This window comes from Bos indicus, chromosome 8 (assembly GCF_029378745.1).
Source record: "Bos indicus isolate NIAB-ARS_2022 breed Sahiwal x Tharparkar chromosome 8, NIAB-ARS_B.indTharparkar_mat_pri_1.0, whole genome shotgun sequence".
Lineage (NCBI taxonomy): Eukaryota > Metazoa > Chordata > Mammalia > Artiodactyla > Bovidae > Bos > Bos indicus.
This window is the reverse complement of record NC_091767.1, coordinates 23,522,982-23,536,950: the sequence shown is the minus strand read 5'-3', so window position 1 is coordinate 23,536,950 and position 13,969 is coordinate 23,522,982. Positions and strand designations below refer to the sequence as shown.

The 13,969-nt window shown below is 34.8% G+C and overlaps 1 protein-coding gene across 4 annotated transcripts in view; it reads left to right on the top strand.

The window, feature by feature from the left end:
- Window positions 1-13,969, top strand: part of FOCAD (focadhesin) — a 302,497-nt gene that overhangs the window by 132,293 nt on the left and 156,235 nt on the right. For all 4 annotated transcript variants that reach the window (XM_019965885.2, XM_070794470.1, XM_070794471.1 and 1 more), the window contains 4 exons: window positions 7,853-7,957; window positions 8,369-8,470; window positions 8,998-9,128; window positions 11,398-11,524. In XM_019965885.2, coding sequence (XP_019821444.2) covers window positions 7,853-7,957; window positions 8,369-8,470; window positions 8,998-9,128; window positions 11,398-11,524 — 465 coding nt within the window. The remainder of the gene's footprint in view (window positions 1-7,852; window positions 7,958-8,368; window positions 8,471-8,997; window positions 9,129-11,397; window positions 11,525-13,969) is intronic.

The window sequence follows — 13,969 nt, the reverse complement described above, 5'->3', positions numbered from 1 at the left end:
ATTTTGTCATTAATTTCTTTCCCTCTACTGATCTGCTCTTTCTTTCTGGAACTTCTCTTGGACCCTTAATTCTGTACCGGTCTTACATTTTTCGGGGCTTCCCTGGTGGCTCAGAGGGTAGAGTATCTGCCTGCAATGTAGGAGACCTGGATTCGATCCCTAGGTCGGGAAGATCCCCTGGAGAAGGAAATGGCAACCCACTCCAGTATCCTTGCCTGGAGAATCCTTTGGACAGAGGAGCCTGGTAGACTACAGTCCACCGGGTCACAGAGAGTCAGACACGACTGAGTGACTTCACTTCACTTACAGTTTTCTTTTCTTTTCTTTCCCGGTTTTCTTCTCTATACACTTTTACTTCACTTTCAAGGTGATTTCCTTAACGTTATCTTTCACCTTTTTTTGTTGTGCTAACATGTATTTAAATTCAGATGCTCTTAATGTTTTCTAAATGTTCCTCTGGAATTTAGTCTCATAGTGAGTTTTTTTCCCTAGGGAGCATGTAAATATTCACTTAAATTTTCTTCTAGATTCTCTTATTACTTTTTGATATTTAATTCCTAAATCCATTTGGAATTTTTTTTCTTACATAGTAGTGTGTTAGGATTTCTCTTCTCCATTAACTAATCAGTTTTTCTAAAAACCATTCATGGATTAATCATTATCATCTTTTTTTACTTTCTGTTGGTTTGCACTGTTTCTATCATGGATGTGACTGTCAGTGTCTACTTACTAACATGCATCTTTCTAGTCTTATATTTTTCCTTGATGCAGAAGATTAGGCAGGATAGGAGTTTACTAAATCTGTTTTGTGTCATTCCTTAATGATACCCTGTCTACTCCAAGCAATTGAATGTCTTCTTATTCATTGTTGTAAGACATTTATATCAATCCTTTTTTATGTTTCTGGCTTTTTTCATTAATTTTACTTCATTCTGGGTGTGAATCTTTTTGGTTAATATAGCTTTCTAGTCAGGTCGTTTGTTTACCATTATTCACGTAAACCCTGTTTAATGTTCAGGCATTCATTTGAGACTGAATTGCAACCTTATACAATTTATGGTATAAAATATCTACCACTTATTTATACTTCAAAAGTTTTTTGTCAGTGAAAAGGGAAAGTGAGGATTTGGAGTCGTACTCTATGTTCAGCCTATTTGTATTGTCCATTTAATCTTTTTTTGCTTCAAATGTATTATGAATTGGCTCACATTTACCATTGTCAGTCTTGCATAGTTTTTATTCCAATAAATTGATCTGACTGTCATAGCTTTGGGATCCTTGAGCAATTTACTATTTTAATAAATTCAAAAACATCGACTCTCTCTAGTTTTATTACATAGTTGCTTACCTCGCTGAGCTGTATTTAATTATATCTCATTCTTGGAGGGCATTCAAACTCCTCCTCTCAGCTCTCCAATGTAAGACTCATTGCCAGTGACGGACACAGTAGTAGAAATTGACTGTTCTGAACTGAAAGGAAAAATAAACACATTATGCTTTACTTATGGGACATGAGCTTTTAACTATTGTTCTACCAGTCAGACTACGAAAGATTTAGATCTTACCATGATAGAAATGTATTAGGGCTTCCCTGAAAGCTCACTTGGTAAAGAATCCACCAGCGATGCAGGAGACCTGGATTTGATCTCTGGGCTGGGAAGATCCTCTGGAGAAGGGAAAGGCTACCCACTCAAGTATTCTGGCCTGGAGAATTCCATGGTACAGTCCATGGGGTCACAAAGAGTCAGACTGGACTGAGCGACTTTCACTTTCACACTTTCATGATAGGAATGTAAAACAAACTTTCGTTTAGGAAGGAAATTTTATGCTTACAGGAATTTACTCATTATAGTTGTTATTTAGATCAAGTTTTTAAAATATTAGCAATTGAAAAAAGTTGTGGTTTTACTCCTTTGTCCCACTGGTATTTACATCTAATAGCATGATGATTACTTTCTGTCAACAATTAAGTTTTCTTATACCATTTTCTAAATATATAAATTGTCCGATTCTGAGACAGAAATTCAGAAGACCAAGGAGACTAACCTAGAAATTAAGTTTAGGTAGAGAAAGGTCACGGTTACTTTCTTCCAGGTATTTCAGACTCTTCCAGTGGTATGGTACTTGAGTTGATCCATTCTAATTTGTGGTATTTCCTTGTTTATTCTTTGCTCGGAGCTCCTATGTTGATGAACTTATTTTTCTATGTACTGGGAAATTCTTAGCTCAGATTCTAAAGATGTTCTGATAATATTGATATCCTGGTAACACTTAACCTAAGAGGTAAATTTTTGTGATTCAGAGTTGTTTGGTCAGAGTACTGTCTCTAGGTACTTTTCTTTGCAAGTGGTAAGCTTTTAATAATTGTGTACCAAATGAAATATCTGCAGGACTATTACAAGATCTATCTTGCATATAGAATTTGAGCAGATAAAGAAACTAGGAGTGGTTTTTGCATTCAGAAAGCACTTATGATATGCTGGGACCTGAGATGCAAAGGCAATGAAGATGTCACCCCTATTTTTGGTAAGCCAAACTGGCAAGTACATGGGCTCTTCAGAGTTAAATTGCTTTGCTTTAGTCCCAACTCCAGTATGTACTACTCTGTTATTAATACCTTGGGCAAATTATTTGGCCTTTATAAACTTCAGTTTTATCATTTGAAACATGATAATCATGATTTCTATGAAGTGCTAAGGAGAGCATTTGTAGTCACTGTTCAATAGATGTTAGCCGTTACTATTAGAGGAGTCATGGATCATATGCTCAGGCTGAATTGGAATAAAGCTAGAGTGAATATCAAACAGAAAGAAGATTGCCTAGTTGAGGCAATCTCTTGACCTTATTTGACTCTCAAAGGTTAAAGTTCAAGACCCTAAGCCACTTATTTAGTTATAACATTATGAAATAATATGAACCACAGAAGAAAAAAAATTACACTGTGTTTAGATTTCTCTGATATTGCTCTATTTCTTCAAATTCTTATAAGAAAAAGAAATGATTAGCTTTTCAGCACGTCCATCAGTGAACTGCTTTCTACTGTATTACTGAAATAATAAGTAATATTGTGAGTAGACATGTCAAATAATTTAGGAAGATGGAATTAACTGATGTTCAAAAACACCATAGTACATTATGTACGTTTTTTTGTAAAATAAATCACTAAAAAAAACTCTTTCACTGTTAAAATTATTTAAGAATTCTTTTATGCTTCTGTTTGTATGTACCATCCTAGCATATTCACTCTTTGTTTTATAAAATTTCACATTTTGCTAAATCACTATGCAGTACACCTGAAACTCACACAGGTATACTAAATCAAGTACACATCAATACAAGTTTTAATTCATGTTTTATCTTTTCACTTCTAACTTAACACATAGTGTTACCACTGTTTTATAAATGGCAAATACCTTTGTATACATAAAATTACTTCCATTTTTTCATAGGACACTCTTGTGCAAAGATATTTCAGCAATTATCTAAGGGAGTTTATAAAATATGGTCTAGGAATTCACTTTATATTTCAGGTCTAGTTTATAAAACATAAGTCAGAAAAGTTAAAGAAAACCAGATACCACTTTGGATATTTACCTCTTACTTCCATATGATGAATATGCCTTGAATTTTTTTTTCACTGGTGTCTTAATTTTTCAATGTTAATTTATAACTATCTCTTATATACTGTTAAAGTATGAGCTCTCTCATATTTTTTAAAAAGAGACTAGTTATAGACATAATTATATCTCTCATCTGGAAACCAAAACGAATAATAACAAAGCCCTCTATAGTTCTCAATTTATAAGTGGATAGCACTACTCATGATTTTCATTATAGGACTCTGAAAGATTATGCTGCTTTCTGCATAACTTGTACAGTGTTGCCCACATGGATATTTTTTGTGGAATCCAGAGTAAAATTTTTCTACTCTGTTCTTTATATGATTGACTCCAGGGAGATGCTGAGTTTTGTCTCTCCTGCTTTTTTCTTATATGTTTAGTCCAATTATAGGAAGAAGACTTAACATGATAACTCTTTATCCTATTATACATAGCCTGGAATCTTGTGTTGTTTTCATTTCTCCCAGTATAGAAAGGAGGAGTAAACTGAGATCTGAACTTCCATCCTCATTCTGCCACTAACTTTGTAATTCCCTCCATGCCTTACCTCTACCATCTGTAAAATAAAGTCGTTTACCTAAATGAACTCAACAAGACTCTTCTGACTCTTAAAAAACAATCCCATGGTTCCTTTAAAAATTGTAGTGAAGAGTAGATAACATAAAATATACCTTCTTATCAAAATGAAGGTATACTGTATACAGGTTTTCATCTTGCAAGGCTGAATTTCTGTACCCACTGAGCAAGTCCCCATTTCTCCCTTCTCCCAGCTCTTGATAAGCACATTCAACTTTCTTTTTCTAAGACTGGCTAGTTTAGATACCTCATATAATAGAACCACGTGATATTTGTCCTTCTGTGACTGGGTTGTTTCACATAGCATAATGTCCTCAAGATTTATCCATATTATAGTATATGACAGGATTTCCTTGTGTATGTATATTCCACATTTTCTTTATCTATCCATCCATTGATAGTATTTAGGTTATTTCCATCTCTTGGCTATTGTGAGTAATGCTGCAGTGAACATTTTGTTGCTAAGTCGCTTCAGTCGTGTCGACTCTGTGTGACCCCATAGACGGCAGCCCACCAGGCCCCGCCATCCCTGGGATTCTCCAGGCGAGAACACTGGAGTGGGTTGCCGTTTCCTTCCCCAATGCATGAAAGTGAAAAGTGAAAGTGAAGTCGCTCAGTCGTGTCTGACTCTTAGCGACCCTGTGAACTGCAGCTCACCAGGCTCCTCCATCCATGGGATTTTCCAGGCAAGAGTACTGGAGTGGGGTGCCATCGCCTTCTCCAGTGAACATGGAGGTGCTTAATATCTCTTTGAGATCTTGATTTTGGTTCCTTTGAAATATTTGATTTGAAACATTTTTAATTGCCCATGTGTATTTTATTATAGAAACCAACAGTGCCACATGAAACAAGTCGAACAATTAAAGTTTCTTGACATTCCATAAAATATTACAGAAAATCTTGTGTTTCAATCAAAAGACTATTGTTATAGAATAAGTAGCTAATAGCAACTGAGCAGTTAATTTGTGTGTGGGTGTGAGTGAATAAATTTTAAAAGAGACTACTGCCTGTACTGGTATTCTCAGAAATGGGATTGCATATATTAGTTTTTAATTTTTTGAGGAACCTCCATATTGTTTTTCATAGTGACTGCACCATTTTACTTTTTATCAATATTGCTCAAAGGTTGCAGTTTTTCTTCATCCTTGCCAACAGCTATTATTTTCTAGTTTATTGATAATGGCCATTCTAACAGGTGTCAGGTGATATCTCATCATGGTTTTGATTTGCATTTCCCTGGTGATTAGTGATATTAAGCATCTTTTCATGTATCTGTGGCCATTTGTATTTCTTCTTTGGAAAATGTCTGTTCAAGTCCTTTGTTCATTTTTTAATTGAGTTATTTGTTTATTTTTTGCTATTGATGTTTAAATAGTTCATCCGTATTGATTCTGTTTTTATGGCAGAATAATGTTCTATCATATGGGTATACTACATTTTATTTATCCCTTCATCAGTTGATGGATGTTTGCATTGTTTCCACTGTTTGGCTATTGTGAATTATACTGCTGTGAAGGTTCACATGTTAAGTTTTTGTATGAGTATATGTTTTAATTTCTCTTGGGTAAATACCTATAAGTGTAGTTACTAAATCATATGGTAATTCTATTTAGCTAATTGAGAAACGGACAGGCTGTTTTCCTAAGGGGCTGCACCATTTAACTTTCCCACTGGCAGTGTATGAAGGTCCTGATTTCTCCACATCCTTGTCAGTATTTGCTATGATCTGTCTTTACAAGTCATCCTGTTGGGTATGGGGTGGCATATTACTTGGTTTTGATTTGCATTTAAGTCATGGTTAATGCTGGTTGAGTATTTTTTCCTGTCTTTATTGGTCATTTGTCTGTCTTCTTTGGAGAAATATCTATTCAGATCCGTTACTCTTTTAAAATTGGATTATTTGTCCTTTATTATGGAGGATTCTTGATATATTTATATTCTGGATCTGTAAGTCCCTCATTAGATGTATGATTTGCAGATATTTTCTTCCATTCCGTGGGTTCTTTTTATTTTCATTTTCTTTATAGTGTCTTAAAAAAATCTTTTTTTTGTTGTTGGCATATAGCTGCTTTACAATGTTGAGCTAGTTACTGCTATATTACAAAGTGAATCAGCTATATGTATACATACACATCCCCTCTTTTTTGGATTTCCTTCCCATTTAGGTCACCACAAGGTGCTGAATGGAATCCCTGTGCTTATACAATAGATTCTCATTAATTATCTATTTTATACATAATAGTGTATATATGTCAATCCCAGTCTCTCAATTCATCCCCCCTCCTCTCTTATTGCCCCTCCACCCCCCCCCCACCACTATCCATATGTCCATTCTCTCTGTGTCTCTGTTTCTGCTTTCCAAATAAGCTCACTGTAACATTTTCCAGATTCCACATATAAGTGATATTATGTGATATTTGATTTTCTCTTTCTGACTTAGACAGTCACTAGGTCCATGTATATGTTTGTGAATTCCACAATTTCCTTCCTTTTATAGTGTCTTTTGAAGGACAAATATTTTTAATTTGATGAAATGTATTTTATTTTGATGCTCATGCTTTTGGTGCCATATCTAAGAAGACTTTGCCTAACTCAAAGTCAGAAAGATCTACTCCTATATTTTCTTTAAGAGTTTTACAGTTTTTGTTCTTACATTTTAGTCTAAACTCTATTTTGAGTTAATTTTTGCTCAAAGATTATTAATGTAGTATGAGGAAGGAGTCCAAATTAATTCTTTTGTAGATGGAAATATAGTTTTCAAAATCTGACACCAGTTTTCAAAGACTCTTCTTTCTCCATCATGTTTTCTTGGCCTGTCTAAAATCAATTAAGATAAATGACAAGTTTTATTTTTAGATACTGAGTTCCATTTCATTGATCTGTATTTACATTCTTATTCCAGTACCACAGTATTTTGATTGCTGTAACTTCGTAGGACATTTTGTATTTGAGAAAGTTGAATGTTCAAACTTCATTCCTTTTCCAGATTGTTTTGGTTCTTCAGGATTGCTTATTTTCATGTGAATTTTAAGATTAATTTCTCAATTTTGGCAAAGAGGCTAGCTGGAATTTTGATAGGGTTTATATTGAATCTGTAGATGTATTTGGGAAATATTGCCATCTTAATAATAAAAGGTTTGCAATAAATGATTTGCTTTTCTTATTTTATTGTGATATGCATAGGGATTGAAATATAAACTTGCAAGGAATTTTTTGTGTATTAATTCCCATAAAGTACAATTGATTTTAATTATTTTGTTTTGGAATAACATCACTGAATATTTCATTAGGTTGCTCATTAGAATTGTAAGCTTCTTCTTTTTTTTTTTAAAGAATTTGTAAGCTTCTTTAGGGCAGGATAGATCATAACTATTTTTTATTACGAAGAATTAATGTTGTGATTTTAGCACCAAAAACCTAGGGTATTTAAACACGTATAAATAGATAGAACAAGAGCTCACAGGTAATTTAAAAATAAATAGGATATTAGTGATACTGTGAATTTATTATTAACAACAAATGGCTAACTGGCATTTTCTGTCTTTTAATTCATATATATTCATAGTATTCCTTTGGAGAAAAATGAAATAATGATTGCTTTATAGATTGATTTCTTTTAAAAGACATAATTTGTATGTTCTTTAAATTCATTTTAGGTACCGAATCTGATTCCAGTTTTGATGTTCAAATTAGGAAGACCACTGGCACCTGTGTTATACAATGATATCTTGTATACTTTACCTACACTTGGAGTTCACAAGGTTTGTATATTAACCGGTTTACTTGGGAGCAGAAAGAAAGTGAGGCATGAAGAATACATTGAATTTTGTTTCTCACCATGTGAAATTTTGACCCTTTAATTTTGGCTGCGATCCATACTTCCTTTGTTGGGCCAAAAATATTTGTTAAAATATTTGAGAATTAGTTTCTAAAATCATCTTTTCATTATGTTTTCCCACTGGCTATATCATCTGACATAGGATCTTTATACGCCCAGAATTGCTAACTAGCTCCTCCCAAAGGTATCTCTGACCTCTGAGAAAATAGGTAATACTGTAATAAGCTTCCATTTCAGTCTTTATTTTATAAGAGGTTTTTAAGTTTTTTTGTTACCATTGGGATTTTATCCATATTTGCATTTATGAAACCAAAGTTTCTTCAATGTTTTGTAGGTGTGCATAGGACAGATTCTACGAGTAATTCAACTTCTTGGAACCACTCCACAACTAAAAGCTGTCACTTTGCGCTTGTTGACATCTTTGTGGGAAAAACAGGTAAGCTCAGATACACACTTGTGTGGATATTAAGCATGTCCCTTTCACTGAAAAAAACAAATGTTGTCATTATGCATGACAGTGCTTTGATATAGTGATATTAGTGAGTGGCATAAATGATTACATTGAGAAATTTTAATTTAGTGTTGTACTTTTGATCTATGAAGCTGTCAGTTGTGATTGACTCTCAGAGAGAAATTGAGAATAGAAAATCATCTTGTTTCCTTAATTTTGAAATCTGTTTTTCCATTTTTGCGAAAAAGTAATAGAAATTTAAGTGATTAGAGCCTTTGTAATTAAAGTGAGATTTTGCCACTTTTTTCCTAGTTTTATGAAATGAACAGTACATAGATCCGCAAGAAAATCTCTAGCAATCATAACAGCATTCTTCTTTGCTGATTAGAAGAAATACATTATAATTTGCAATGCAAATGTAAGATTTAGAGGTGAAAATGTTTCATAGAAGGAGATAATGATTATTCAACTCAAGTTGTAAAATTACCTTTTTTGTGAAACTGCCTTCTTAGGATCGTGTCTATCCTGAACTGCAGCGTTTCATGGCCATGTCCGATGTGCCCTCTCTGTCTGTGGGCAAGGAAGTCCAATGGGAGAAACTAATTGCTAAAGCAGCATCAATCAGAGATATATGTAAGCAAAGGTAAGACACGCTTGACCCTTGGGAATGTATATCATGATACATATTTTTGCATTTATACATATATATATAAATGCATGATATATTTTTGCATTTATTTTGCATGATATATATATTTGTATTTAATCTTTTTATTGCAAGCAAGACACTCGGAAAGATAGGCAGAGGATATTTGGGTAAGAATAAATGAATATTAAGCACAAGTGTCTGATTATAAAATTTAGTAACATCAGACAATTACTTTGAGTAGCAGGCATGTCTTTTCAGGTCTAGTCTTATATCTAGGTTTAGCAGATATTTATATCCTTTTCTGGATAATAATTTAATGTTGTAATAAAACACAAGATATTATGTTTTGTATTTTTCTATATATCAATTCCTAAAACCTAAGCAGTGGGTTATAGGTCAAATTGTTCTTTCTTATAGTCTCCTTATGTGATGCTTGTTTTTTTTTTTTTGATCTATGAATAATAAATGCTGGAGAGGATATGGAGAAAAGGGAATTCTCTTCCACTATGGCTGGATATGTAAATTGACACAGCCACTGTGGAGAACAGTATAGAGATTCCTTAAAAACCTATGCTTGACTTTTATAAGATGTAAATAGAGATGGCCTTATTTGTGATTCATTGAATGGAATTAATTGTTGGGAAATATTACAGGGAAGGAAATGATCTTGAATTCTTGTATATGCTCTGGGGTTTAAAAAGACTTGAGGATAGTAGGGAGATGCTGCTGCTCTTCTAGGTTATGGATAAATAGCTAGGCAGGAGTTCCTAAGATTGAAATAACACTAAGCAGAGCTCCACCTCATCAGATTTCTATTTTCTTGAGTTAGGTCAAAATCTTTAATGAGGAAATAGATTTAACGCATTTGAAATAGGTTGTAATCTTGCAGTTTCATGTTGATTGAACCACTGCACTGTAGAATTCTTAGAGCATCATCCTCACTTTTGTCAATGATGACACTGCGAATGGTACTTCCTGAAGCTTTACAATGAATGAGTTGGCCTGGATGCTGATAATGCAGATGATTCATGTGTTAGGTAAAATCTCAGATTAGACTGTATTTAAGCCTTAGCAGTTTTGCCTGTTTTCTAAGCTCCAACCTTTTGGCAACACGAAAAAATCACTTGGTCTAAAAGTTATACACATGTATCCCAAGATCTCAGAGTTTAGATTCTCTTGAGGTATTGGCATGGAAAAAATTAAGAGATGAAAGCCGACATTTTAATTTTACATACTTAAAGCTGAGGCTCAGGAGAGGTTAAATATCAGACCAGATCAGAGTCTGTGAAAAACTTATTTAGTGCACCTGTCGGTTACCACCTCAAGATCCTATCAAAATTTTCCATTTTTGCTAATTGATTTCCATTGGTGGATTTCACGGAATTCAACCAGGCAGTTTTTTAATTTACATTTTGTTAAGTAGAGAGAAATATATCACTGAGGGGTTATAAGGAATGCAGACCTGAGCGTTTCTTTATGAAGTTAAAAGCACTCTAGAGATAGCACAATGTATGTGCAATAGAGGAATGAGAGGAAGAAGAGTCAGTGAATCTGGCACAGTTCCTGACATGAGATAAGTGCTCAGTTATAGTTCATATTATTATTATTAACTTTATCATCATACACTGTCACCATCATGATAGGCATAACCTTCTAAGTTTGTAACACTACTATGATCAGTCATCTTCTGATCTCATAACCCTGGCTTTACTGATGATCTCAATAAGGTAAGTCATTTCTTTTCACTACTACTATAGACTTGAGTTTTTATTGATTCAGACAATAGGGTTTTTTCCGTCACATTCTTCTTTTTTTTGGCTCTGCCACGCAGCATGTGGGACACTCGTTCCCCAACAGGGATCAAACTCATGCCCCTGCAGTGAAAACACAGAATACAGACTATAGGTTTTGTGATTCAGGGAGAATAAAATTTATTAATAAGTGTCTTCTTTTTGGGGTAATAATATGAAAAATTAGCCTGAAGTTATAGCAGAAATGATGAAGTTGCAAATCTTTGAAAAAACAAAAAGCATATGGTTTTATTTGTTGCTGCTGCTGCTGTTTCTAAGTCACTTCAGTCGTGTCTGACTCTGTGCAACCCCATAGACGGCAGCCCACCAGGCTCCCTCATCTGTTGAGGGTCCATGTTTAACAAGCATGAGGGTAAAGAAAAGCATTAATGTTTTTTATTCGGGCAAAAGACCTTGGAGTAGTAATATAGCTCTTTGACTTTAATCTTGTGTCTAAATGTCATTTCTTATAGGCCATATCAGCATGGTGCAGATATGTTGGCAGCTATTTCCCAGGTGTTGAATGAGTGCACTAAGCCTGACCAAGCTACTCCAGCAGCCTTGGTGTTACAAGGTCTTCATGCACTCTGCCAAGCTGAGGTGGGCTTTTTTGAATTGTTTTAAAATTGTTTTGTATAATTTGGAAGAAAATAATTTACAAGGCATTGTGCTTGAAAGGATGTAAGACAAATTCTAATAACTGAAAGTCAGATGTTTATATCCAGAGATCTTTCTTTGTTCAGTAGAGTGAAGCAAGATTGTCTACAAATTCTCTGTAAAGGGGAGTCTTGAAACATGTAGACGTTCTCTAGAGACTAAAGAAAACCATACTTTAGGTTCTTCTTCATTGTTATTTATTCTTGATAATATAAAATGAAGAATAATGCTTATAGAAGAAATCTTGAGTATATTTGCTTCTTGGTTCTGTGATTAGAGAGCTTTAGAAGCAGAGGAGGCGAGGAAATTGACATGGTATCTCAGTTTTATAGATAGCAAAAACTTTTGTTGGCTTGAAGATTGGCAAAAGATTCTTCCTTTCCTGGTGATCATATTGGGTAGGATGGATTAATGTTAGAACTGAGCCTCTAAATCATTTTCTGAACTTTAGACTGCTTCCAAAAGTACAGCACAGCAAAGGGAATCTTTAATGTTTTGGAGAAATGTAGTAATTACATCAAAGGCCATTCACTGACCATACTAAATTTTTTAATATTTTTATGCAGTCTTGTAAGTAGCTTTATTATTATTTTTTTAATGGAAGTTAATTTATAATATATTAGTTTCAGGTGTACAGCATAGTAATTCAATACTTGTATAGATTATATTCCCTTTAAGTTATTAAAAAATAATGGCTAAATTTCCCTGTGCTATACAATAATATCCTTGTTGCTTATTTATTTTATGTGTAGTATTTTGTACCTCTTAATCCGATCCCCTTACCTTCCCTCATCCCCTCTCCTTCTCCCCACTGAGAATCACTTATTTGTTCTCTGTATCTGTGAGTCTGTTTCTAATTTGTTACATACATTTGTTTGCTTTATCTTTTAATTTCCACATATAAGTGATAACATTGTGTATTTATCTTTCTGTGTCTGACTTATTTTACTAGCCATAACAATCTCTAAATTCATACACATTGTTGCAGATTACAGAATTTCATTCTCTTTTATGGCTGAGTAATAGCTGACTGTGGCTCAGATCATGAACTCCTTATTGCCAAATTTAGACTTAAATTGAAGAAAGTAGGGAAAACCGCTAGACCATTCAGTTCAGTTCAGTTCAGTCGCTCAGTCGTGTCTGACTCTTTGCGACCCCATGAACTGCCAGCACACCAGACCTCCTTGTCCATCACCAACTCCCGGAGCCCACCCAAACCCATGTCCATTGAGTCGGTGATGCCATCCAACCATCTCATCCTCTGTCATCCGTTCTCCTCCCGCCTTCAATCTTTCCCAGCATCAGGGTCTTTTCAAATGAGTCAGCTCTTTGCATCAGGTGGCCATTCAAGTATGACCTAAATCTAATCCCTAAATATTATACAGTGGAAGTGAGAAATAGATTTAAGGGACTAGATCTGATAGAATGCCTGATGAACTATGGACGGAGGTTTGTGACATTGTACAGGAGACAGGGAGCAAGACCATCCCCAAGAAAAAGAAATGCAAAAAAGCAAAATGGCTGTCTGAGGAGGCCTTACAAATAGCTGTGAAAAGAAGAGAAGCCAAAAGCAAAAGAGAAAAGGAAAGATATACCCATTTGAATGCCAAGTTCCAAAGAATAGCAAGGAGAGATAAGAAAGCCTTCCTCAGCGATCAGTGCAAAGAAATAGAGGAAAACAATAGAATGGGAAAGACTAGAGATCTCATTAAGAAAATTAGTGATACCAAGGGAACATTTCATGCAAAGATGGGCTGAGTAAAGGGCAGAAATGGTAAGGACCTAACAGAAGATATTAAAAAGAGGTGGCAAGAATACACAGAAGAACTGTACAAAAAAGATCTTCATGACCCAGATAATTACAATGGTGTGATCACTCACCTAGAGCCAGACATCCTGAAATGTGAAGTCAAGTGGGCCTTAGGAAGCATCACTACAAACAAAGCTAGTGGAGGTGATGGAATTCCAGTTGAGTTCAAATCCTAAAGATAATGCTGTGAAACTGCTGCACTCAATATGCCAGCAAATTTGGAAAACTCAGCAGTGGCCACAGGACTGGAAAAGGTCCGTTTTCATTCCAATCCCTAAGAAAGGCAGTGCCAAAGAATGCTCAAACTACTGCACAATTGCACTCATCTCACACGCTAGTCAAGTAATGCTCAAAATTCTCCAAGCCAGGCTTCAGCAATACGTGAACTTTGAACTTCCAGATGTTCAAGCTAGATTTAGAAAAGGCAGAGGAACCAGAGATCATATTGCCAACATCCGTTGGATCATCGAAAAAGCAAAGGAGTTCCAGAAAAAACATCTATTTCTGCTTTATTGACTATGCCAAAGCCTTTGACTGTGTGGACCACAATAAACTGTGGAAAATTCTTCAAGAGATGG